Raw genomic sequence first — 26,779 nt, forward strand, 5'->3', positions numbered from 1 at the left:
ATAAGAAGAGAATGAGAGACATGTGGATAGAGCGCATGTAAACAATGTCAATGTAAACAATAACACACATAATATTGCCGTATCAGCTGTTTAGTAAGTCAACGTGTATTTACTATTTATAGTATCTTAAGCATTCTCACTTGTCGCTTTTGGCGGTAAATTTTCATGCGGCTGCGGAAATAATACTAACATTTTATAACGGACCTCGTGGAGGTTCAAGAAATGAAAGTTGCAGCTGCTAATTAGTATTGCCAGTTTTGATTCTCATATCTTCGTTTTATTGGTTTTTTGATCATGGCTATAATATTTTGAGTTATTAGGATTGCTAAAAATAAAATAAGAACTTCATCAATGAGGTACTTAAATAACCCCTTTAATCCAGTCTAATCGAGCCTATTCCCCACGCATTTAAGATGTTTTATAAACGTGTTTTCGGGACTGGTTTGGTTAAAGATGATAAATGTGATCGTCACGTGAGCGAGATATTGCGATGAATCGGGATTTTCAACAAATATTAAGCAATGCCAGTTCATTTTGTTTTTTTTATTGTAATATTCAACATTTTTGTTAGCAAATAGATTGCAAGTAAATAAATTTTTAACTCTTGAACGCATGTTATTTAGTTTTAAAAACATTTTCTTTTTTTGGCCATTAATAGTATAATTGTCAGCTGGACTTCAAATTATCCATCGTAATTTATTTTAATAAAAGTAGTTTTTGTAGATTATTATCAAATATACTTTTAAATAATATATATATATTTTTATATATATCAAAATTGTTATATATGCGGAATATATATCTATATATATTTTGGTTTAATGCTACAATTCAATATCGTATATAAAAAATAAGTATTTCAGCAAACAATGCAATGTAAAGCTATTAAGCACTTTTACTTATTTAAAAACAATTATGTATAAGGCCACAGAAAGCATTGTAGAATAATTACATAGAATAATCTTAATTAAATTGAGAATTTGCACTGGGATTATGAGGTTGTTGTAATAAGGGCGCATCTGATGTTTCTGGAGGAGGAGCCGAAGGAGCAGAAAAATTTGTATACATGGGATAGTGTGGTATGAAATCATCAGTACGATGATGCTCATTAACTTCCGTATCGATGAACTTTTCTCCAATATGCGTAGATGTCTCGAATGATGGCGGCCCTTTATTTACATAATTCAAAGAGAAATTTATTATTATTGTATAAGAAGTTAAGAATCTATACATTAGGTTTCCACTCACTGCAGTTGTCGTAGCTTGGAGGCAAATCTGCGGCTGCTCCAGCAGGAGTATCTGGAGTTTGAGGTATCCATTGAGCCGCAGTAGCGGGATTCACAGCACTTTGTGCCAATGGTATTGTACCGATTGTGATAGGTATTTCGATTTCAGAAGCTTTGTGGCATGCACCTGTCCTGATGGACATTAAAATTGAATAATATATGTTGATTATTCGATTGGATCGTGTAGAGGGTGGCACTGGTGGAATAAGTAAGCTAGCATTTATTTCGCGTTTCGATAGACGGAGCACTCGTTGATCTTGACTCTCAGTGGCCAGAGCATTTATATGCTCCTTAAATTTCTGGCGGGGTGAAGTGGCTCTGAATATATATTTCTGCAAAAGGGTTATTTTGATACCCTCTAGATCATTGCCATTTGACTGATTGTCAATGCACAGTGTATAGTTAATCTTCTGACCAGGAGCATAGCCGCCAAAAGGTATTGTTAAAGTAGATATAATAGGACCCGCCGAACAAGGCCAGCAGCACAAATACTTAACGTCCTCATTTTTCAACGGTAACTATGGAGAAAAACATAAGATTGTTCTGGATTTTTTTTCAATGAATATAATTTATTAAACTTACCAGCAGATCAGCGTACATGTTGAGATTATAAGTCTGAAGAACCGTTATCGGTCGTTTGAAAACATTATCGAATCGCCAGGGACGATCAACAACGAGTGATACCTCATAGGAAATCTTGCCATACCTTTCCACACAAGATGTCGGGCATTCCAGTGGGAGCGGAATGCAGAATGTATAAGTGTGGGTTCCTGGTGGCAATTCTCCTTCTCCGAAAACATTGGTCCTACTGTTGAAGTATGACTCGAAGCTTCGAAAATGTTCCGTATATGAGTTTTTGCCACTACTCCGACGCTTCTCCCAATGAACCTTTCCTTGACCCTCAAAGAGAATGTACACCACTGTTCAGATTGAAATTAAGAGTAAACATGAATATTACTTAATGCAATCCACTTAAGCTTTGGCTCTCGCGTCCTTCGCTTTGTGTTCATTTTACCGGCTATCTCGTGTGCAGAGGAATCAATATGATTTTATATACAACTATGTTTTGAGAAAAAAAGTGCTGATTAAACAAATCAAAAGAGTAAATATAAAGGGAAAAGTTTGTAATGGTTTGACTTTTCACATAGTAAACTTGCGAATTTTTGGGCCTTTATATCTATTTAAAGACTTAATGCCTCATGCTTGTCGCATGGCAACTGAGAGCTCACAATTTTTTTTGCACATGTTTGGGGTCAACATATCTACCAATTATCTCAACAAAATTCTTTAGTAGTTATAGACATTGATATATATCCATTTATAACTAATGATTTTCTTTTTGTGAGAATCTTTGGTTACAATTTAATTTGAAGCTTAAATTGCAGTTCACTTATGATTTAATAAATTTTCAAATTTATTTATTTCTATTCAGATTATAGAAAAATATATATTGAAGTCAGGCAATCTCTTCTTATCTACATGAAAAATGTGGCCACTGTTTGTAGTTCATTTCTTTTTGTTTTTTATTCTTTTAATGGTGGCCACATTTTCCATAAAGATAAGAAGAGGCTGCACTCTGTACTTATCTCAAAATTAAATTTTTTTTTTATTTTGTAAATTTTGGTTGAATTTGTCGATGGCAAAAACTATTTTTAAATTCAGGAAAGTATTCATTTTTTTCCAATGTAAATGGGTAAGAATGCGATGACTCATTTATACTTATGTTTTGATTTTATTTATTGATAAATATTTTCTGCACCAAACACATTTAATAATTGTCATATATAATCTTGCCACGTAGCCGGTGTCTGCGTTTCCATAAATTGATGGATGATAAAATGGTGTGCTCAACGTATGAACTGTTATTTCGCGATATGTAAGTAACAAAATTATTTTTTATATTTTTTGAAAATTCACTTTGATTCCTCGAAATAATTTAAATAATACAATCGTTCGAATTACAAGGGCGACTTGCTAGAGCGCATAGGATTTGTAAATACATATACATATATGTACATTAGCATATACAAATTTTGTGAATATATAACATACATGTACATAATTGTGCGAAAATATGCTGTTCATACTGGTTTTAAATTGTTTTCGTCGAAAGAATTTTTACTAACATCGCATACGTGGAACTATTAACAACTTTCAATAGAAGATCACTGCCGTATAACGAATACCATATTCTTTAAACTTTGTAACGAAACATATGTTATAAGCAAATACATAGTTACAAATTACCATTTACAGACTTGGCGCTTGTGGTTGTTAACGATATGCGCCCATTGATTGTTTCGCCGCTGTAGTAAATCGGAACGGGTCGATCGAATTCAAAAACGCATTCTGACGGCATTGTAAAAGTTATTAAATTTCACACTGCGTTAAGTTTTAAGTTAACTTTTAGTTATATTTTATTTTAAAACATAGTCCCGGTAACTTAATTTCCGAATTTAATTAGGCGGCGCACGCAAACCTACAACGCCAAACAACTAAGATGAATAAAATGTGGAAGATTCAAAGTATTTGAAAGCGCAGAGGCCAAAGCTTTGGCGGCGAATACAGACGAATGTGACATCATCAGTTGAGAGCGGCAGACCGTAAAAAAAGCTCGTGGCTCATACTCTTAAACGAAATGAAAAAATATAGAATAAGAGGGAAAGATAAAGAGATGAACGTAGACAGAGAGTTCATCGCATGCAAACAATGTCAATATACACAATAACAGACTACTTAATATTACCGAATCAGGTCTCTTTCGTAAATCGTCGTCGTGTTGTTAATAAATATAGTATCTCTGCAGGCACACCTGTAGATTTTGGCGCGAAATTTCCTGATGGGTGTAAAAATAATACCAACTGTTTTCACGTTCGGTTGAACCACCTTTTATAATAATTGTAAACAATTTATTACGTTTTTAGTTAACTTCTTTGAAGATGTGTGCTATAAAAATTGCAATATAATTATGCGTTTTTTAATTGAATAAAGTAATTAATAAAAAACAATGAAAATATACAATTAACATGGTCTGTGCATTGAAATGTATTTACAAAGGTTTTCAAAGACTACATGCATACATATGTCTCAAAAGGGAATCTTATACCGATGCTGAGTTATTTCCAGTTATGATTTGCATTTCTTCATAAATTTCGAAATATTTTGTTTTATGGGTATTCTAAAAATGCCAGTTTACATTGCACAAATATTTATCAGTTGAATTATTCGGGTAGCTAATAATAATAATAATAAAGATAATACGACAATTAAATTAAGCAATGAGAAATTGAATTTCCACTTTGACCTAGTAGTGGCGAGTCCAGCCCAATAGTTGTTTCTCAGGATCAGTTATATTAAAGATAACAGTGACGATTGGTACTTGGAACTTATACTAGAGCTCATCATGAAGCCCGTCTCCTGGAATATTACTTAATTTATTTAATATTTATTTACTTTCCGGTAAATTAAACTTACCAAATGTTTATTATAACAGAATACTTAGAATAGAATACTGTAAAGTCCGTTGAATCGGAAACAATAAGTATAGATGGTTGTATGAATGGTCATTAGGCGCATGAAGCGATTATATACCTTAGTGCATAGCTGTAGAGATTTTCGAGATATTGCAAGGAACTAAGATTTTGAATTGGGGTCTTGCCAAGATATTCATTACGGAGAACAGCACTTGCCTTAGTTAAATGAAGAGTGTCTCGTCCATATAGGAATAATATAGGTGCGAGATCCTTCCAATGGAGTTCATACTACATCTGTAAAAAATTCGCATAAATGAAAGTCCTGCAAGCTACCTTTAATCTTTACAACAGATAAACACAAAATTCAAACTCTGGTATAGAATTTCCCACCTAATGCTGTCTGGTATGGATCCTCAACTACAAAACATTCTTGGTGTAATCCAGTTGAGCGCAGGACTCCATACAAAGACGAAGATGGCAGTATAAGAAGCAACATAATCAAGTATAGGTTCTCTATGGAAGGAATCCACCAATCCAATAAACGCCAATTGCAAGCCGTAGTTTTTGTAGGAATACTGACCATAAAATAATGCCCTCATACAAATACACTTGCCGCACTGTATCCCAGCAATGTAACTGATTTTGGGTCACCTCCAAAGTGATGAATATGCTGTTGAATGCAGCACTTGATCCTTGAGTCCTGCATTTCCAGGTGCATCTGCACTGTCTGTGGCGAGGAAACCCAGAGTACCCAGGCGATAATGCAGTAAGACCAGCTCACAATCATGATCCATTAAATTTGCTCTGTCCAGAAAACACATAGAAGTCACCTGGATGCAGAAATACTTTCACAGGCAAGCGAGCACCGTGGTCTCCCAGGCTTCGGATTCTTGAAACGCAACTCCCCAATAGGTGACTCTGCTTAGCGTATGCCAAGAAAAGCGTGGAATGGAACTCCCAGCCTTGATGTTAGATTGACGTCATGAATCCGACCCAGATTCAAATCGACTTCAATACCCAATACACCCAATTATGACAATAGGCACGCGATCACTAATAAATTCAACACCTTTCAGCGCCGATTCGTACTGATATCACTGAAGTGTAAGGTCATTATTTATTTATTATTATGCCCCAAGTTGCTTACAAATTGACTACTGAAACAATTAAGATTTTGTGGTGTCAATCAATATGTGCAATATTTTATTTAGAATTGTTTAGAGTGATTTGGTCGATAAGATGCTTTCTTTTTTCTTAAATAATGTGTAATTTATATATATGTATGTGTATAATTAGAAACAAAAGTTGCATAAATAAATTATTGTGAATATCAATACAGTAAGTATTCATTACCACTTGATTTTAGGCGGCTTTTTAGAGTAGACACTATTTTTTTTCTGTAGTATTTGGTTCTAAATTGAAAAAGGATATATCAGTACCGCACAATACAATTATTTGGCATGTTTCGACTTACCAGAATCGTCAAAGCATGGAGCCGATGGTGCTGTTGCTCCAGCTGGAGTGTCAGGTGTCTGAGGTATCCATTGTGTGATTTCAGTTGCCGATGCTAGGTTATCATTAAGATTCGGGATCAGTGGTTCGGTACCTATTACTATAGGTACTTCTATGACACAATTTGGATGAAAATACCCGAACGCCATGCTCAATAACACCAAATATTGAATGCGAATAACGTGTCTTTCTCGAGAGGAGTGAACTGTGTCTGGCACAACAAGAGTGCCATTTATAAATTTCTTAGACAATCGATTTATCCGATCTGCGACCAGGTTAGAGCAGATTACCGCTTTCCGTGTGCGTATTACAGTTCTTGCATCAGATAAGATACTCGCAAACTTGACGATTTGAATAAGGGACAATTGAACGTTAACCAAATCGTTACCCACCGCCTGGTTATCTATGCTTATGATGCAGTTAATTGTCTCGCCGGGCACATATCCACTGATGGGCATCCTTAAACTTAATATGATTGGGGCTGAGGCACAGGGCCAGCAGCAAAAGCTCTTTATGACTTCATTTTCTATGGGAACCTAGTCGACTATGAGATTAGTTTATGCGAAATATGCAGTGGATGAACTTACCAACAGCTCTGGATACTTGCTAAGATCGTAGCATCCTCTTACGTTTATGAGCTCTTCAAATTCTTTATCAAACTTCCATGGACGATCGATAACAAGCACAACAGAATACTTCACTATTCCAAGGTCGAAAAAGCATGACGTTGGAGCATTATCTGGTATAACGAAGTTAAATGGGATTGTGTAGGTGCCAGCCGCTAGGGACGTCGCTTCAATAATGTTAACTCGTGTATCCACTATTTTTTCTATGCCGCTCTTCATAGGCACATTTCTGTATTCATTTACAAACACTATTCCTTCTCCCCGCAATTGTATGTAGACCGCTGTTCGAAACGAAAGAGAATTTCCATATTAAGAGAGAGTGATAGAAATAAAAAACCTCATAAGCATGTTGCTTTTGACATGATTTAAGTCAACACCTACCATGAACGGGTTTATCCGTGGTTGTATTTAAAACAAATTGGCCTCTAACAGATTCACCGGCTTTGTAATTCCTTTTGTTTTGATCAAATGTGGCAAAACAAGTTGTCATTTTTTAAACAATTATTCGAAGCAGCGTCAATCGAAGCCGCCTTTAATCGGAGCAACACGCTAAAGAAAGTGCCGAAATTTCAGGCCTGGAACTACAATTGAGAAAGACTGTCAAAAGCTTTCTTTATTGTCTGTGGGCGCATGGATGTTCATGGCAACATATTTATGTGACATCATCAGTTGGGAGCGCATACTCATAACAACGCGAAAAGCTCACACTGAAAAGCATAAAATACAATGAGAGCAAAATAATAAAGAGAGCCACGCAGCACAGTGCTGAGCCAAACGTGTACTATTCTTCTTTTTGTGAAACCTACAAAATCTTTGATGTTAGCATCATCTGATGAATTAATATAAACATATGTAAATACGTATGTAGATATGAATTAAAATATATACATATATGTATATGTATGTATGTACATTGTATGTACTACATACAATTAAGAAACAATGACGAACAACAAATTTTTTTTTTTTAATTTTTCGTTATTATAGCACGCTATCAGTTAATCCAAATCATCTCTTTCACTTGAATAACCAGCAACTTTCGATTTTGCCTTAAAGATATATTGGAAATATTTTATTTAGAACAAATGAATCTGTGAAATAAGGTCTTACCTTTAGTTATTGTTAAATGTACATTATATGTTTGTATACTTATTTTTGGTATCAAAAAGAGAAGATTAAAGATAATATCTTTTTATCTTTTTGTTTAAATACATATTATTACTTGTAACTAAGGCTTATTGAATGGGTCAAAAAAAAAACTTACAAAAAAACCCAATTAGGATTTTATGTGGGAATGAATATTTTAATATTTGCTGTCCGTAGGGCAGAAGTGTTTTCAAGATCGTGCAGAAGGGAAAGTATGCAATATGCAGAAGGAGGTATGTATATCCATCCCATAAAGTACATATATGTGTTCTTGATCAACTTCAACAGCCGAGATTTCTGTGACTATTTGTAGGTTATAACAATCTTAAATCAAGATTGTTATGCTAAATTTGCATTTTAAGATTAAAAACATCTTATTTGAAGATTAAAATTTCAATTTAATAATATTTTAGTCTAAATTGAAGACTCTAGTCGGTTCGTATATATAAAAGGATTAGATATTATCATTTGTAATTAAAAAAAAAGAACATGCGGTAAGAATAAAATGAAAATAAAGATAGTACAAAATAGCTTAAAGCAACAAACATATTAAGACTTAAATAAAGATACTTGATTTTGTTAAAATCTTTTTTTTATCGAAATAAGAATGTTATACTCAAATTATTGTATCTCAATGATATCATTATATTAAAAATATATAGTGGCGAAACATTTGAAATTGCAACTATTGCCGACCAAAAAACTTTTGTTTGTCAATGAATCCATTAAAACAATAAAATACAGACAAGTTGAAGTTATTTATAGTTCATGTAGAGTGACCAATGATATATCTGTCCATAATATAAATATAACATAAATAACATATATGGATGAGCTGAATAATTTTACGTAAACCTAATTACAAACATTTCATTTGTAATATTATTAAACATGTATTAAACAAGTGTGCTCGACTGTGAGATACCCGCTACCCATTTTGAATAAAAGGAAAATATTGCGGTATTTTTAAAATATACCAAAAAATCGAAAATACTAAAAATATACCAAATGGTATATTTGTTATATCGATATAGTACCACATTTAAAATATACCAACTAAGACCCCTAGTATGTAGGTGTTTTTGCCCATAAAATCTATTTCTTTAATAACATCCACAATTTTTAACGGATCGCAACAAAATTTTCAGGAATCATAACTACTATTGTTATTATAGTATTGTTAGTATTGCAAAATTCGCAGCTCTAGCTTTAAAATTACGTGTGTTATTCGATTTTTTTTTGATTTGCGGGAGCGGAAGGGGTCGTGACAAAAATTTGAAACAAACTTGATCTGCGTGCAAACATATGAAATGCTGTCGAAAAATATTATAGCTCTATCTCTTATAGTCTGTGAGATCCAGTGTTTCATACGGACAGACGGACAGACACACAGACGGACAGACGGACATGGCTAAATCGTCTCCGCTATTGATGCTGATCAATAATATATACTCTTTACGGGATTGGAGATCCCTCCTTCTGTGTTACATACATTTCCTGAAGGCACAAAGTTATAATACCCTTCTACCTTATGGGTAGCGGGTATAAAAAGAGTTGTATTAAATTTTCTACATTCTACTATTAAAAACTTCCTTTTCATTTTCACAAAAATCTTTTGAATCTTCGCACCAAAAACAATCAAATTATTTTCTATTGATTTAAATGAATGAGCCAAGTATTACTTTTGCATTATGGAAATCCTCAAATGCATACTTTAATAAATGCATAATCTTTTGTGTTAGATGTATTTTATAAATACAGTATTACAAAGAACATTATATAAAATAGACAAAAGTTATTATTTTGTATTTTAAAGAAATGGAGGTATATTCGAGTATTTGTGTATATTTCTATTTGTATTTCCATTGCAATGGAAACAACTCAATGCATTTGGTGTCGTTAACTATAACTGTGCGAGTGTTCGAAAGAAACTCAATCGGTTTCGGCAATTGGTGCTGTTGCAGTGCAACCTTCGGTTGGATTTTGAATACTCTGTATCAGAGGTTCGGTGCCAATTATGATCGGAGTATCTATGTTCCAATTTAAACAAAAGCCATATTGCATGCTGATTCCAATTGAATATCGTACTTTTATAATTCGGCCTATTGCGTCTATAGATGTGGGTGGCACGGGTGGTACTACTAGAGTAGCCCTAATCAAGCGCTTCGATAATCGTTTTACAGATTCTGTGAGTACACATGATGCGAGAGTCTTTTCACGTTCACGGGGTTTAGCAATTGAGCGAGTTGACCCGAAGCTCATGATTTGTTTAAGGCATAGCTGGACATTTTGCAAATCATTGCCTACCGACTGGTTATCAATGCATACAGTGCAGCTGATCTTTTGACCAGGCACAAAGCCTCCGAAGGGTATCGTTAGAGTCAGATTGGCTGGACCTGAAGAAAAGGGCCAGCAGCAAAGGCTCTTAATATGTTCGCTTTCAATGGGAATCTAGGGAAGAAAGAGAAATATTTAAGTTGTCGACATGAAGAATCTAATAGACGTACCTTTGCTTCTTCTAATAAGTTAAGATTGTTCGGCTGTATTACTCTAATCGCCTCTTTATATATATGGTCAGAGTGCCAAGAACGATCAATAATTAATGCAACGTGATAGAATATTCTTCCACATGGAGATTCGCATGATGATGGACATGTCAATGGGAGCGTAAAGCTAAATGCATAGTTGTAAGTGCCTGGAGAAAGTTCTATCGCGTTACTGTAATCTATACGTTCGCTTAAATAACACTGAGTTCCGTATTGCATGGGACTTGACGCGTTTTCATATGGCATCACATTTGCCTCGCCTTCCAATAATATATAAATAGCTATTTGGACCAAGAGAATAAAATATTTAGATATTGGAAGAGAGAGAGAGAATAAGCAGAGTTCAATTAATAGCTATACATACATATATACAAATAAAATAATAATTACAATTAACTGAAAGTGTATCCGATGTTGTCATCACAAATTGTCCTCTGATTTCCTCGCCGCCATAGAAAATAGCACTGCCCTTTTCGAACTGAGCAAAGGTTCTTATAGACATTTTCGAGAGATATGTTATATCTTATTGTGAATGTTTGTAGAAAGCGACGCACGTCTATCCAGATGCGAAGCAGAAATATACTGCCGAAATTTTGTTTGGAATCAAATGTTTTTTGGCAAAAAGAGTAAGTAAAGCTTATAATGACGTCACCACTTAAGAGTTCAAAGAGAGCGCCAAAGCTTATAGTATACAAGGGAGGGAATAGCAAGATAAAGAGTAAATTAAGATTCTGTTGTTCACTCTTGTTTTATATTAACAAGAGTATATGAAATAAAATAAACAAACCCGCAAACATCGAGTTCACATTTACCAAGCACAGAACTTTTATAAATATAAGTGGGCTGTGCACTATATTTAAATTAATACCTTTCGCTACATTAGACTTCTTTGAGTGATAAGTGAAATCAATTCATTGATAATAATTTGTACAAAGAAACGAATCAGGATATGTTTCAATTGACAAATGTTAAAAAAAAATTAAAAACAATTTAGAAAGCTACAGTTGAGAAAAACAATGCAGTATTATTCTTAGAATACACAAAAAAATATACCACAAAAATACTAAAATATACCAAACGTTATAATTCGTATATTAATATAGTACTACAATTAAAATATTTCAAAGAGAACAAAATATACCAGATTGTCAGTAAAGGCTAGGAGTTTTCCTCCATACAAAAGTATACACTGAAAGTGCCGTGACAAAAATTGTAAACAAACTTAATCTACATGCGACAACAAGTTCTGTTATTATCTCTATCTCTTATAGTCTCCGAGATCTATGTGTTCATAGATGACTATATCGTGTTGGTTGTTGACGCTGATCAAGAATATATTTTTATTACGGGGTTGGAGATACCTCTTTCTGTGTTACATACATTTCCTGAAGGCACAAAGTTATAATACCCTTCTACCCTATGGGTAGCGGGTATAAAAAAGTTGTATTAAATTATCTACATTCTACTATTAAAAAATTCCTTTTCATTTTCACAAAACTCTTTTGAATCTTCGCACAGTATTTTTTCTGTTGTTAATTGGTGACACCTGTTCTTAAAACAAAAAACAATCAAATAATTTTCTATTGATTTAAATGAATGAGTCAAGCATTACCTTTGCATTATGGAAATCCTCAAATGCATACTTTAATAAATGCATAATCTTTGTTTAGATGTATTTTATAAATACAGTATTACAGAGAATATTATATAAAATAGACAAATGTATATTATTTTGTATTTAAATAAATGCAGGTATATTTGAGTATTTGTGTATATTTGTATTTGTATTTCCATTGCAATGGAAACAACTCAATACATTTGGTGTCTTGAACTATAGCCGTGCGAGTGTTCGAAGGAAACTCAATCGGTTTCGGCAATTGGTGCTGTTGCAGTACAACCTTCGGTTGGATTTTGAATAATCTGTATCAGAGGTTCGGTGCCAATTATGATCGGTGTATCTATGTTCCAATTTAAACAAAAACCATATTGCATGCTGATTCCAATCGCATATCGTACTTTTATAATTTGTTCTATTGTCTCAATTACCTCTAGTGTTGTGGGTGGCACGGGTGGTACTACTAGAGTAGCCCTTATCAAGCGTTTGATAACCGTTTTACACATTCTGAGAGTACACATGATACGAGAGATTTTTCACGTATGCGCGGCCTATCCATTGAGCGAGTTGACGCGTAGCTCATGATTTGTTTAAGGCATAGCTGGACATTTTGCAAATCATTGTCTACCGACTGGTTATCAATGCATACAGTGCAGCTGATCTTTTGACCAGGCACATAGCCTCCGAAAGGTATCGTTAGAGTCAGATTGGCTGGACCTGAAGAAAAGGGCCAGCAGCAAAGGCTCTTAATATGTTCGCTTTCAATGGGAATCTAGGGGAGAAAGAGAAATATTTAAGTTGTCGACATGAAGAATCTAATGGACGTACCTTCGCTTCTTGCAATAGGTTTAGATTGGTCGGCTGTATTAGTTGTATCGCCTCTTTATATACATGGTCAGAGCGCCAAGAACGATCGATAACTAATACAACGTGGTAGAAAATTTTTCCACATGGTGATACACATGATGATGGACATGTCAACTGGGCGGTAAAGTTAAATGCATAGTTGTAAGTGCCAGGAGAAAGTTCTGTCGCGTTACTGTAATCCAGACGTTCACTTAAATAACGCTGAGTTCCGTATTCCATGGGACTTGACGCGTTTTCATATGGCATCACATTTGCCTCGCCTTCTAATAATATATAAATAGCTGTTTGGACCAAGAGAGTGAAATATTTAGAAATTGGAAGAGAGAGAGAGAGAGAGAGAGAATAAGCTAAGTTCAATTAATAGCTCATACATATGTTATGTATATACAAATAAAATAATAATTACAATTAACTGAAAGTTTCTCCGATGTTGTCGTCACAAATTGTCCTCTGATTTCCTCGCCGCCATAGAAAATAGCACTGCCCTTTTCGAACTGAGCAAAGGTTCTTATAGGCATTTTCGATAGATATATTTATAATAATAATATCTTAATATCTTAATGTAAATGTTTCTAGTAAGCGACGCACTTCTATCCAGATGCAGAAGCAGAAATATACTTCCGAAATTTTGTTTGGAATCAAATGTTTGTTGGCAAAAAGTAAAAGCAAAGCTTATAATGACGTCACCAGTTAAGAGTTCAAAGAGAGCGCCAAAGCTTAGGGAGGGAATAGCAAGATAAAGAGTAAATTAAGATTCTGTTGTTTACTCTTATTTTTATGTATTAACAAGAGTGTATGAAATAAAATAAACAAATCCGCAAACATCGAGTTCACATTTACCAAGCACAGAACTTTTATAAATATAAGTGGGCTGTGCACTATATTTAAATTAATACCTTTCGCTACATTAGACTTCTTTGAGTGATAAGTGAAATCAATTCATTAATAATAATTTGTACAAAGAAACGAATCAGAATATGTTTCAATTGACAAATTAAATAAAAAAAAAAACAATTTAGAAAGCTACAAAGTACACCAACTTAATATACTGCAAAAATACTAAAATATACCAAAAGCTATAATTTGTGTATTAATACAGTACTACATTCAAAACATTTCAAATAGAACAAAATATACCAAATTGTCAGGGGGTTTCCACAAAGGCACAAAATTATTGTGCCCTTCTATGGATAGCGGAAATAAAAAAAATATATATATTTTTTTACAGTTTTGCACTGCAGTTTTTAATGTACATAAATATATAGGCTAATTTAATTTACAAATGAAATTTTTTGGTCCAATTTATCTGGAAATTCATTACAAAATAACATGTTATTTTTATAACAAGTTATACTGTTTCTCTAATAATTTTAGTATGTACCAATTATGAATGTGTTTATGAGTGTTTATATGCGAATAATTATAAAATTCTGATTTTACTCGTCAAGTTATTGTAAACAGAATTAGTAGGATTATCTCAAGTTGTTCATAAATTGAATATTAAAACAATTAACATTTTGTTGTGTCAATCATTTTATTTATTTTCAGGTACAATAAATTAGAGTGGTTTATCTATAGGTACTTTCTTTTTTTATGCGGGAATATTTTTTATTTAATATATTATTACGTGTGGAAAATGTAAAATATAAAGTTTCAACGGTTGCAAACTAAAATTATTTACAATAGCCAAAAAGTCAAGTATTCTTTACTATACGAACGGTTTTCCTCGTTTTTCTTTAGAGGTTTTAGGTTTTTAGGGATTAACATTATTCATTTCTAGTGTATTTGTTTCTAAATTAAAAAAGTTCATATCAGTAAAACACCATACAAATATTTATGCGTGCTTTGAATTACCGCAATTGTCAAGGCTTTGAGCCGATGGCTCTGTTGTTTCCGCTGGAGTGTCAGGTGTCTGAGGCTCCCATTCCGTCTCCGCAATTGGAGCCGTTTCAGTTATTGGAATTTGAATACTCTTCATCAAAGATTTGGTTCCAATAACGATCGGTGTATCTATGTTCCAATTTGAGCAATAACCATGTTTCATACTTATTGTAACAACATATCGTATTTCTATAATTTGCCGTTTTCTTGTTGAGGGTGGCACAGATGGCACTTGTAGAGAACCATTCAATAAACGTTTTGACAATCGGTTTACACATTCTGTGAGTATACATGATGTGAGCAAATATTCATGTTCGCGTTCCCTAGAAAATCCTTCAGGTGCGGTTGTCGAGAATCTCATGATCTGTTTCAAGGATAGCTGAACATTGTGCAAATCATCGCCTACCGCTTGGTTATCGATGCATACGGTACAGTTAATCTTTTCGCCAGGCACATAGCCTCCGAAGGGTATCGTTAGGCTCAGAGAAACTGGACCCGAAGAAAAGGGCCAACAACAAAGGCTCTTGATATATTCATTTTCAATAGGAATCTAGGGGAGAATGACAAATGTTTACATTGTTAACATGAAGAATGTATGAACATACCTTTAGGTCTCGGTATCTGTTAAGATTATATGGCTGTATTACATTTATAGTCTCTTTGAATACTTCGTCTGAGTGCCTATGGCGGTCAATAACTAATGAAATCTGATAGGATATGCTTCCAATTGACGCCTCACATGATGACGGACATCTCAGCGGGAGCATAAAGTTGAATGAGTAGTTGTAGGTGCCTGCAGGAAGTTTTCTTCCACCAACACAATCCACATGTGTATTTAAATATGACTCAACTCCCTTAACCATTGGACTAGACGTATTTTCGAATGGGTACACTCTTCCCTCGCCTGTTAATAATATATAAATAGCTATTTGACAGTTGATTCAATTCTTTACATTGGAGAAATAAGTTATAATTACAATTGATGTTTATCTCTTCGGTTGTGCATAAAACAAATTGTCCTTTGAGTTCCTCGCCGCTATAGAAAGTCGAATTGTCTCGAGCAAATTGAACAGAGCAACGTGTAGGCATTATATGTTAAAATTGTGTATACTCGTATTATGTATTACTCGTATTGTGAGTCTCTGTAGTAAGCGAAGAACTCTTATCAAACCGGTAAGCAGAACTAAACTGCCGAATTCTCGTTTAGAATCCAATGGCTTTTGGCAAAAAGTGTAAGCAAAGCTAATAATGACATCATAAGTTAAGAGTACCAAAGCTTGCGGTGTAAGAGCGTGGGAAAAAAAGAGCATTTGTTCTGAACACCTTGTTTACTTTTCTCTTTAATCTTAATGCAACAAATGAAGTAAAATAGACGAGTATTAGCGCGAGCCGAAGCAATATGTGAATTGTATATTGTATAGTATAAGATCTCGTTTTTCTTGACTACAAAAACGACTTGCTGCGGTCCTCCTTCTCCACTTATTAATTTAATAAAAAAGCATACAATTACTTTAATTTCTTTATGTTATAGTTTGTACCCATATACATTAAAATAATTGTTCTCAAAATGTGCTCATACATAAATATAATTATTTTGTTTTTAATATTGAAAAATATTGTCATTAAAACAAATTTAATTTTTTTTATATGATGATCCTTTTTGTGGAATTGCATTTATGAATTTATTTACAAATAAAAATATAATTTTTTTTTAAGCTTAAGGCAACATATTAATCAAAAGGTATTGTAATTTGTATAGAAAATCCTTATAAGTTTATGTTATATACGCGAATTTTTGTCTCCAGTGGGAATCGGAAATAATTTATCCCAAAACTTGTAACGTTGCTCATTGATGTTGCCAGATTTGATTGTCATTTCTTCATCAATTTCTAAATATTTTGGATTTTCAGTATTATATAATGGCCAGTTTAAATCGCACAAATATTTATCAGTTGAATTATTAGGATTGCTAAAATATATCAATAATTATTATAATTTTTCACTAGTGTAAATATAAAATGAATATTATTATTTACCTAGTTGAAGCAAATCCAGTCCACATACGCGTAAGTCGTTCGATAGTCGTATTTTCAGGATCGGTTAATTTAAAGAGGGGAGATATGAGCGGCACTTGGAACAGATACAAGAGCTCATCGTGATGCATCGCCCCTACAATATAAGTATTATGTCAAATATGTATTCACTTCAGAAATAAATCTACTCACCAAAAGTTTTATTAGTCTTAGGATCTTTAAGAAAACTGTAGCGTCCTTTGTAGCGGAAATAATATGTATAAATCGGTGTATGAGGAGCCATCAAGCGCATAAATCGATTGTATCCAACACCAATAATTGCATCACTGTATAGTCTTCCAAGGGCTAGTAATGAACCAGGATTCTCAATAGCTTCACCACCAAAATATTCATTGCGAAGAGCAGCACTTATTTCCTTAGAGTGGAGTGTGCCCCGTTCATATAGCAATACTATGGGTGCATAACGCTCCCAGTCGGAATTTAGCATGCCACGTAATGTATCATTTCGCAGATCAACTATAAACTGAATGAGATTAGCCATAATTCGTAATTGGGAGATAAATACTCACAGAATGCGGCTGACATAAACTCGAACTCGGTTATACCCGAAATGAGAGGCACTTTATAGAAGTTTCCACTATGCGCAGTTTTATGAGGTTCTTCTATAAGGAAGCGTTCCTGTCCATGATCCTGTTCTACTACAATTTGCCAGTTGAAGATGGGATTCCAGCCAAACTCAAACATGCCATTGTAAGAGGTAACAAAGTCCATCATTGGTTTCTCGCGAAGGCAGCTGACCAAATCTATTAGAGGTGTTTCTGGACACTTCAGTAAACGGGCCTGTCGCTGAGCCACCACTATGTCCGATGTATTATAGGCATATCTTCCGTATGGCGATGCACTCATACAGATTCCCCGATGAAATAGTCCTCTAGACATTGGTGATAACATGTGTAATGCTATACTCACACTTCCCGCACTGTATCCCAGTAATGTAACTGATTTTGGGTCACCTCCAAAGTGATGAATATGCTGTTGAATCCAGCGAAGTGCCAGCACTTGATCCTTGAGTCCTGCATTTCCGGGTGCATCTGCACTGTCTGTGGCGAGGAATCCCAGTGTACCCAGTCGATAATTCAGTGATACTAGCACACAATCACGATCCATTAAATTGGCTGGCCCTGCAAGATATTTGCTCTGCCCAGAGAACACATAGAAGCCACCTGGATGCAGAAATACAATCACAGGCAACCGGGCACTTTTATTTAAGTTCTTCGTGTATACGTTGAGACGTAGACAGTCTTCTGAGACATCTGTCATATTGTCCCAAGGCTGAGGACACATGGGACCATCCTGACTAGCATCAAATGTAGCGGGTGCCCAGGGCTTCACAGGTTTTGGATTCTTGAAACGCAACTCCCCAAGAGGCGGCTCTGCATAGCGTATGCCGCGAAAGGCGTGGAATGGAACTCCCAGTCTCGATGTTAGATTGACGCCATGAATCCGACCCAGATCCAAGTCGACCTCAACACCTAATACACCTGAGTGGAACCACAGGCACGCTATCACGAATAAACTGAACATCTTTAAGCTACGATGCAGTTCTTACTGATTTTACTCAAGTGCAAGTTTGTTTATTTATAGGGCAAGTAAATGGTTCTCAGAACTCAATTCGTGGTTTTACCCAGCGCCGTTCTCTGATCGATTCAGATTATAATTATGAAACTTTTGAGCTTTAGCTCTGTTGAATGACAGTGTCAGTTGTCTGTATACGTTCTGGTAGTATACAATATTATATTTCGGATAAGCTCTTGATTAACAACTGACTAAAAATTGTTGTAGTAGTTTCTTATGGCTTAAGAGATAAAAGTTTTATGAGGTTTTTTAAATACTAAGAGATATTTTCGCTCATTTGAGTCATCAGGTGTGCAAATAAAAAATATTGTCATTAAAACAAATTTTATTTTTTTTTGTATGTGGAATTGCATTTATGAATTTATTTACATTAAAAAAAATATTTAAGCTTAAGGCAACATATTAATCAAATGATATTACAATTTGTATATTTGTATTTGTTTTTTTTTTATAGATTTGTATATTTGTTTATGTTATATACGCGATTTATTGTCTCCAGTGGGAATCGGAAATAATTTATCCCAAAACTTGTAACGCTGCTCATTGATGTTGCCAGATTTGATTGTCATTTCTTCATCAATTTCTAAATATTTTGGATTTTCAGTATTATATAATGGCCAGTTTAAATCGCACAAATATTTATCAGTTGAATTATTAGGATTGCTGAAATATATCAATAATTATTATAATTTTTCAGTAGTGTAAATATAAAATGAATATTATTATTTACCTAGTTGAAGCAAATCCAGTCCACATACGCGTAAGTCGTTCGATAGTCGTATTTTCAGGACCGGTTATATTAAAGAGGGGAGATATGAGCGGCACTTGGAACAGATATAAGAGCTCATCGTGATGCATCGCCCCTACAGTATAGGTATGTCAAATATATAGTTACTTCAGAAATAACTACTCACCAAAAGTTTTATTAGTCTCAGGATCTTTAAGAAAACTGTAGCGTCCTTTGTAGCGGAAATAATATGTATAAATCGGTGTATGAGGAGCCATCAGGCGCATAAATCGATTGTATCCAACACCTATAATTGCATCACTGTATAGTCTTCCAAGGGCTAGTAATGAACCAGGATTCTCAATAGCTTCACCACCAAGATATTCATTGCGAAGAGCAGCACTTATTTCCTTAGAGTGGAGTGTGCCCCGTTCATATAGCAATACTATGGGTGCATAACGCTCCCAGTCGGAATTCAGCATGCCACGTATTGTATCATTTCGCAGATCAACTATAAACTGAATGAGATTATCCATAATCCGGAAGTGGAAGAAAAATACTCACAGAATGCGCCTGACATAAACTCGAACTCGGTTATACCCGAAATGAGAGGCACCTTATAGAAGTTTCCACTATGCGCAGTTTTATGAGGTTCTTCTATAAGGAAGCGTTCCTGTCCATGATCCTGTTCCACAACAATTTGCCAGTTTGAGACGGGATTCCAGCCAAATTCAAACATGCCATTGTAAGAGGTAACAAAGTCCATCATAGGTTTCTCGCGGAGGCAGCTGACCAAATCTTTTAGAGGTGTCTCCGGACACTTCAGTAAACGGGCCTGTCGCTGAGCCACCACTATGTCCGATGTATTATAGGCATATCTTCCGTATGGCGATGCACTCATACAGATTCCCCGATGAAATAGTCCTCTAGACATTGGCGATAACATGTGTAATGCTATACTCACACTTCCCGCACTGTATCCCAGTAATGTAACTGATTTTGGGTCACCTCCAAAGTGATGAATATGCTGTTGAATCCAGCGAAGTGCCAGCACTTGATCCTTGAGACCTGCATTTCCAGGTGCATCTGCACTGTCTGTGGCGAGGAATCCCAGTGTACCCAGTCGATAATTCAGTGATACTAGCACACAATCACGATCCATTAAATTGGCTGGCCCTGCAAGATATTTGCTCTGCCCAGAGAACACATAGAAGCCACCTGGATGCAGAAATACAATCACAGGCAACCGGGCACTTTTATTTAAGTTCTTCGTGTATACGTTGAGACGTAGACAGTCTTCTGAGACATCTGTCATATTGTCCCAAGGCTGAGGACACATGGGACCATCCTGACTAGCATCAAATGTAGCGGGTGCCCAGGGCTTCACAGGTTTTGGATTCTTGAAACGCAACTCCCCAAGAGGCGGCTCTGCATAGCGTATGCCGCGAAAAGCGTGGAATGAAACTCCCAGTCTCGATGTTAGATTGACGCCATGAATCCGACCCAGATCCAAGTCGACCTCAACACCTAATACACCTGAGTGGAACCACAGGCACGCTATCACGAATAAACTGAACATCTTTCTGCTACGATGCAGTTCTTACTGATTTTACTCAAGTGCAAGTTTGTTTATTTATAGGGCAATGGTTCTCAGAACTCAATTCGTGGTTTTACCCAGCGCCGTTCTCTGATCGATTCAGATTATAATTACGAAACTTTTGAGCTTTAGCTCTGTTGAATGATAGTGTCAGTTGTCTGTATACGTTCTGGTAATATAGAATATTATATTTCGAATAAGCTCTTGATTAACAACTGTCTAAAAATTGTTGTAGTAGTTTGTTATGGCTTAAGAGATAAAAGTTTTATGAGGTTTTTTAAATACTAAGAGATATTTTCGCTCATTTGAGTCAACAGGTGTGCTAAGAGAGAAATTCTCTTAGTATACAACTGCGCTTATATGCATTCGTTTTATTATGCTAAACCAGGCGTTGAAAATTACCCCTGGTGAATAGGAAATGTGGAACGAATACAAATGAATTGTTAGGTACATTTGTTTGCAAATGCATTTCTTATACTTAGTAGACCAATATTCATGTTTGAAGTTTTTGAACTAAATGAAGTTATAGTAGAAATGAAGTTCTTTCGTTTCGTCAATCGACTTGTGACACATAAAATGCACTTTTTATAAGCTTGTTTATTTATTTGATATCTTTTGAAGATATTTTGCAAACAATAACGTATAAGCATACAAACTTCATATATAGCACATGTCTCTAGTTGAAAATATAAATACTGTAAAGATAAGATATGGGTGACTGATAAATTTCTCAAATCTCGACCGGCGATTCCACTGGCTCTCTCTCCTGTTGCCTACTTTGGCTTTGGTCTTTCATTGGCTGCTTCTTCTGATCATTCTGCTCAGCTCGTCTACGACGACGGTGCCGTTTCTTAGGTGGAGGATTAGGGGGTGGACTTTGGAATGTGTCCACGTCAAAAACGGGATATCGAGGAGTGAAACGAGCCGCCTCACTCACAGTATTGGCATCCGTGTCCGCTATATCGGCGGTCATGAACATTGCCTGTTCGTAGGTTGGTGGAGCTGAAGTAATAGATAGAACGTAATCAATGGAAAACCACTTTAAATCACGTAAATAACTTACGTCGATCTGGTACTACGTTATCCTCAATCTCAAATTCATCGTCACCGTCTTCTGGTAGCTCATAATCCTCTAGTTCCTCTGTTTGTTCATAGCCTCCGTTCTGAATGCCAGCTGCGAGTTCCATGGCTCTGGCTGAGGTGCTTGGCAATTCGTTGGGCAGAGGGGCGCAGACTGGTGAAGCAGCTGGTCCAACGGTGACCAATGGTACATTGCCAATGGTAATGGGTATAACGACCTTCGGATTGGCCATCAACCAGTTCATGACCGCGATAATGCGCACTTCATACGACACTCGCACCACCTTGCTGAGATGTTCACATGTGGGAGCCGTGGCTGGAATGCGGAATGATTCCGTGTACGACTTCTGGCAGTGATGAGCAACAGGACCACTTTCGCGCTTGGCCAGCATAATCTTCTCGGAAACAGTTTGCATTGCAGGAATATCGGCTGTGTAGGTGGCGCGTAGGTAGAGCATGATCATTAGTTTGGAGCAGTCAACACTTGAATCATTGCGCACATCGGCGTGGATGAGCATAAACTGCCCAGGTACATAGCCTTGCTGCTGCAGAGTCACCTTGATGTGCACCGGTTTTGCGTACATGAAGCAAAAGTATTCCATGGCCTCACTGCTGGCCGGTTCACGCAGTATTTTATTTTCCTGATTTAGATCGAGCAATTTCAGCACTGTGAATCCCACGTTGGTGGTGCGATTTGAGGCGCCGGCACGTATAAATATCACCTTGGCCAGATAACGTATATGTCCATAAATGCCCTCGAACGATGATGGACAATGGTTGGGTATGGGACAGGCAAACGTGTAGGTGTAGGTGCCAGCCTCGATGGTCATCGTCTGGCCTTGCTCAGAACCCATCAAATATGTCGTCGAGGCGATGTAATCCTCTCGACCAGTAAAGAAACGCTTACGTCCGGGCTTAAAGTTCGCCTGGTTGGTAGCCAGCGTGCGACCATGTTTTCTACGCCATTGAGCGCAGGCATATCCGCAAATCTGTAGTTTAATACCTGTTTAATGAAGATAATAAAATATTTATCTTATTGTTGATCAAAAATTTCATATTCGTTATAGAACTCTTGACTTTTAGAAATTAATTTTGACAACCATTTTCAATATTAAGAAGTTTATAGACTGTTAATAGCAGTTTGATATTTATTATAAAGCAAAGAAAGATAAGAAAATGTACTCTTTTTCTTTACCATACAAAACTAGTTGTTATAATCATTTTTCGCGTCGCAGCAGCCAGTAGAGTACTCTTATTTCTATTAAATGTAGTATAAAATACTAGATAATAATAATAATAATAATAATAATAATAATAATAATAATAATAATAAATAAATAATCATTTTTAAAATGGTTAACAGAGCATTATAATTATTAATAATTCAGTCCGCATTTTTCTGATACTTTATTGAGAAATCTTTTATTGTTCCTCCACAACTTTCGTATATAAATGACTAACAATTTTTAGCATTTCCTGAACTTCAGCCCCGTTAAAGTGTTATCAGCCATGTAGATCCCCATCGAATTCTGCACCCACTACCAACAACTATAATTTTGTGCTTTGTTTGGCATCAATTATTTAGCATTTGTTTTGTCTGTGCCAATTTCGGGTTATCACCAAATTACGAATGGCATAATGGGTTTGACGAAAGAAAAACAGAACAGAAAAATCAAACAAACCCAAACACATAACATATAGTTGAGAGATAAGATTGCGGTCTGATAATTGCGAGGCCAATTCACATACATATATGCATATATGTATGTATTATATATACGTATGTAAGTATAAACGCATATTTGTGCCCATATAATAAAATGAAAGTACTTTGCAAAGGTTCACATACCTCGGAGTTTTTTCGATTTATTAAAATTGACAATCACCTTGCCGGTTACGACTTGGCCTGTAAAATATGTTCCGTGCTCATTTTGGTCGAATGTAATAATACAATTGTTGGACATATTATGGCGCCCGAGGTTCGGTATCGGTTCTTTGTATACTCGTCAAGTATGTTAAATGATTTTCGCGTCCTAGGCGTAAAGCTGTCCGAACCAGCTCATTGTTAAACGCTAACTGAGTTCGTTTCGTGGTACTAACACGATATTTGGAGCCCATAACAATTTCCGTTTGCTATCTTATCACTAATACTCTCTGTAATCCGAGACATCGGTGTTATGATAGACTATATGAGCGCATTTCTGTCTGCCATAGAGAGACGATGACTTTCCTTAAAAGTTCTCTTTGTAAGATATCTTTGACATATATCAAGCCCACAAGTGTACAAGAAGTAACATATTTTTGTTGAACTTTTAAATTGTATTTTACTATTTTAACAGTACCATATTAACTTTGAACTTCAATTAACTGATATTTCATCTAATGCTACTTAAGCATATGTTAAGTATGCGATTTTTGGTTACAGACATGTCAAGTAAAACATTCTTTTACTGCATAACTAATACATAATAATCATATTGATAAGATAATGTTTGTGAACTTATACGACAAAAAAAGTATTTTTATTTTAAATTCAGTGTGGTTTTAACTGCTTCGCGAAACACTGACAACGTGGAAGACAATAATCATAAATTCTTTTCTTTATGTGCGTTAAAAATAAACGGAAATAGTTCAAAATACTAATTTTAATCATGGTTGTAAGCTGTGAAATTGAGTTTAGGAATAATACACTCGGCACTTACTATGCGGGTCAGGTTATTTCAGGGACTGTTGTCCTAAATGTGGAAGAAACAGTGATGGTTCAAGGTAAGTTTCGAAAGCATAACATAGCACAAACAAAAAAAGTAAAACGCAATATTTGGAATTTTAAAAGATTGAATGGATCACAAATGTCAAGGTTATTTGTGTGGCCGTACAATATGATTCATGTTTATTTATAACATAGTTATCTATTTTCGTAGCAATTAACGGGGGGAACCCTGTTGGTTCGTTCAGTGCAAACGACAATAAAATAATCAAGTTACAATTGAATTTTTTATTTCATTGAGATTTATAAGAGTACTTACTAATGAATTAATTTCACTATCAAGCTGTCATTTTAAAGATAAGAGGCTATGCTTCGACTTATTGGACAAACTGTAAAACAGATGTTGAGAACAAGACAACTACAGAAAGTTATAGTGGCCATGAAGATTACATTAGATCAAAAGTTGAACTGCTGAAAGCTGAAAGAGTTGGTAAGTCAATGAAATCTGATAATAAAATATTGATGGATTCAATGTCTTCTAATTTGTGCATTCTGTAGAAGTCGCTCTTGACCCAGGCAGCCATGTCTATAATTTTGCCTGTCAGATTCCTGCCGTGTGTCCGTCCTCCTTTGAAGGTACCTATGGACGTGTGCGTTATATGGTGACTGTTAAGCTTATTCGTCCTTGGAAATTCGATCAGATATTTTCACGCCCCTTTACCGTACTGAAAGTAATGGACCTAAACCGAGAAGGGCTTTTCCTTCGCGTAAGAACATTAATCTATATTCAAACTACATATAGTAAATTATTCATTTTTATATATCAGACGCCTGCTCATTCAGAGGACCAGAAAACGTACAATTGTTGGCCATGTCGCTCGGAGCCACTTAGACTACATTTATCACTACCTCAAAGAGGATATGTTCCAGGCCAGACCATGCCAGTGACATTGCTGGTAACCAACGATAGTCACGTGCGCCTGGAAGAAATCAAAGCGAGCTTGGTAATGATGGTGCTTTACTACAGCCAATGCAGTGTGGAAACGATCAGCGAGAGATTTGTGGTTAGCAACAAACAGGGCGAGGGTGTCACAAAGAACTCCAAGAAAGAGTTCACCTTCGACCTTCATGTACCAGCAACACCGCCCACTTGCTTTGACTTGTGTCGCATTATTCAAATTGCCTACCAAGTGGAGGTGGAGACTAAAGCCAAAGGTTGGCACATTAACGAGAGAGTTCACATGCCTGTGACCATTGGGAATGTGCCTCTTACACGACAGCTAGTACAACAACAGCCACGCCCACTTTCTGTCGAGGTTGAGGTCGTAGCACAACAACTGAATGAAAAGGCATTGGTATTGCTGGAAGATCCAGATTCTCAGCCTCCTCTGGCTACTCATAATCCTTGGGCAGTAGATGATACTATACGTGAGTTCGTTCAATATTAATTTGTCTCTTCATGTATTATAAATATTCACTTTTATAGCGCCGCCAAGCTATGCCGAGGCCATGCACATCGTACGTCCCGTTTTAATAAAGCCTCCTAGGACAACTCCAAGCAATAGAAAGGTGGTCAACCCATCATGCACACAGAATGAGGAGGAATGTGATTTTACTCCGCTTTACGCCGTGTTCGATATAACAAGTCCCATAGAACAACTTCAGGATCAACAGAGCACAGAGAATGCTAATGGCAGCACCTGGATATGAGAAATGGACATATTGAAATGTCAATACAAATTGAAGTTAATTATAGTTTATTGACTCTAAACTAAACGTATATTTTATATATTTTCCAGGCTTCAATGTAGTCATATGTAGTTTAAACAAATATTTATTTATACTGCAGGTATTCGATTACGTCTCTGTTGATGTTGCATGCGATTGTTGCATTAAGTTTATCAACATACGACTATGAAGTTATACACTGCAATAAATTTATATTGATTTGATAAATTTTAATATTAATTAAAGCAGTAATTTTAGTGAGTTAGCACTGAATAAAATTGTACGCCAAATATATAATATGTCTCGATTATTTTGTATAC

General features: G+C 35.6%; 8 protein-coding genes across 13 annotated transcripts; 1 reads left to right on the forward strand and 7 right to left on the reverse strand.

Annotated features, from left to right (window-relative positions):
* Positions 1–926: 926 nt before the first annotated feature.
* On the reverse strand, positions 927–3,770 carry LOC117575799 (arrestin domain-containing protein 3-like). The gene is made up of 4 exons (XM_034260177.2): positions 3,534–3,770; positions 1,869–2,206; positions 1,249–1,804; positions 927–1,169 (listed from the first exon to the last, which is right to left on the reverse strand). The coding sequence occupies exons 1-4, from the start codon at positions 3,643–3,645 to the stop codon at positions 964–966; spliced, it is 1,212 nt and encodes a 403-aa protein (XP_034116068.2). The 5' UTR covers positions 3,646–3,770; the 3' UTR covers positions 927–963.
* Positions 3,771–6,039: 2,269 nt separating this feature from the next.
* Positions 6,040–7,556, reverse strand: LOC117574766 (arrestin domain-containing protein 3-like). 3 transcript variants are annotated; one of them, XR_007955228.1, is made up of 4 exons: positions 7,279–7,556; positions 6,859–7,178; positions 6,234–6,797; positions 6,040–6,171 (listed from the first exon to the last, which is right to left on the reverse strand). XR_007955228.1 is itself a non-coding variant. In XM_034258710.2 (4 exons), exons 1-4 carry the CDS (start codon positions 7,385–7,387, stop codon positions 6,146–6,148), a joined length of 1,029 nt encoding a protein of 342 aa, XP_034114601.2. In that variant the 5' UTR covers positions 7,388–7,548; the 3' UTR covers positions 6,042–6,145. The 3 variants fall into 3 exon arrangements, 1 of the variants encoding a protein (XP_034114601.2); XR_004572813.2 differs by having other exon boundaries at positions 6,234–6,807; positions 6,863–7,178; positions 7,279–7,554; XM_034258710.2 differs by having other exon boundaries at positions 6,042–6,171; positions 6,234–6,807; positions 7,279–7,548.
* A 2,419-nt stretch (positions 7,557–9,975) lies between these two features.
* Positions 9,976–13,663, reverse strand: LOC117574768 (arrestin domain-containing protein 1-like). 4 transcript variants are annotated; one of them, XM_052006489.1, is made up of 3 exons: positions 13,478–13,654; positions 13,033–13,352; positions 9,976–10,494 (listed from the first exon to the last, which is right to left on the reverse strand). In XM_052006489.1, the coding sequence occupies exons 1-3, from the start codon at positions 13,587–13,589 to the stop codon at positions 9,976–9,978; spliced, it is 951 nt and encodes a 316-aa protein (XP_051862449.1). In that variant the 5' UTR covers positions 13,590–13,654. The 4 variants fall into 4 exon arrangements, with proteins under 4 accessions (XP_051862449.1, XP_051862448.1, XP_034114604.1 ...); XM_052006488.1 differs by lacking the exon at positions 13,033–13,352 and adding an exon at positions 10,551–10,870 and having other exon boundaries at positions 13,478–13,645; XM_034258713.2 differs by lacking the exons at positions 13,033–13,352; positions 13,478–13,654 and adding exons at positions 10,551–10,870; positions 10,980–11,150.
* Positions 13,664–14,601: 938 nt separating this feature from the next.
* LOC117576908 (arrestin domain-containing protein 1-like) lies at positions 14,602–16,124 on the reverse strand. The gene is made up of 4 exons (XM_052006487.1): positions 15,930–16,124; positions 15,558–15,877; positions 14,926–15,502; positions 14,602–14,862 (listed from the first exon to the last, which is right to left on the reverse strand). Exons 1-4 carry the CDS (start codon positions 16,039–16,041, stop codon positions 14,825–14,827), a joined length of 1,047 nt encoding a protein of 348 aa, XP_051862447.1. The 5' UTR covers positions 16,042–16,124; the 3' UTR covers positions 14,602–14,824.
* An 860-nt stretch (positions 16,125–16,984) lies between these two features.
* On the reverse strand, positions 16,985–18,603 carry LOC117574765 (juvenile hormone esterase-like). Its single transcript, XM_034258709.2, has 3 exons — positions 17,555–18,603; positions 17,178–17,501; positions 16,985–17,121 (listed from the first exon to the last, which is right to left on the reverse strand). Exons 1-3 carry the CDS (start codon positions 18,567–18,569, stop codon positions 16,985–16,987), a joined length of 1,476 nt encoding a protein of 491 aa, XP_034114600.2. The 5' UTR covers positions 18,570–18,603.
* A 399-nt stretch (positions 18,604–19,002) lies between these two features.
* LOC117574764 (juvenile hormone esterase-like) lies at positions 19,003–20,941 on the reverse strand. The gene is made up of 4 exons (XM_034258708.2): positions 19,912–20,941; positions 19,535–19,858; positions 19,351–19,483; positions 19,003–19,283 (listed from the first exon to the last, which is right to left on the reverse strand). The coding sequence occupies exons 1-4, from the start codon at positions 20,924–20,926 to the stop codon at positions 19,094–19,096; spliced, it is 1,662 nt and encodes a 553-aa protein (XP_034114599.2). The 5' UTR covers positions 20,927–20,941; the 3' UTR covers positions 19,003–19,093.
* Positions 20,942–21,537: 596 nt separating this feature from the next.
* LOC117576148 (arrestin domain-containing protein 17) lies at positions 21,538–24,102 on the reverse strand. Its single transcript, XM_034260715.2, has 3 exons — positions 23,874–24,102; positions 22,008–23,027; positions 21,538–21,946 (listed from the first exon to the last, which is right to left on the reverse strand). Exons 1-3 carry the CDS (start codon positions 23,986–23,988, stop codon positions 21,675–21,677), a joined length of 1,407 nt encoding a protein of 468 aa, XP_034116606.1. The 5' UTR covers positions 23,989–24,102; the 3' UTR covers positions 21,538–21,674.
* Positions 24,103–24,558: 456 nt separating this feature from the next.
* On the forward strand, positions 24,559–26,656 carry LOC117574862 (arrestin domain-containing protein 3-like). Its single transcript, XM_034258878.2, has 5 exons — positions 24,559–24,790; positions 25,075–25,221; positions 25,290–25,498; positions 25,559–26,159; positions 26,218–26,656. Exons 1-5 carry the CDS (start codon positions 24,676–24,678, stop codon positions 26,439–26,441), a joined length of 1,296 nt encoding a protein of 431 aa, XP_034114769.2. The 5' UTR covers positions 24,559–24,675; the 3' UTR covers positions 26,442–26,656.
* Positions 26,657–26,779: the final 123 nt, after the last annotated feature.

This window comes from Drosophila albomicans, chromosome 2R, assembly GCF_009650485.2.
Source record: "Drosophila albomicans strain 15112-1751.03 chromosome 2R, ASM965048v2, whole genome shotgun sequence".
NCBI classification, from domain to species: domain Eukaryota; kingdom Metazoa; phylum Arthropoda; class Insecta; order Diptera; family Drosophilidae; genus Drosophila; species Drosophila albomicans.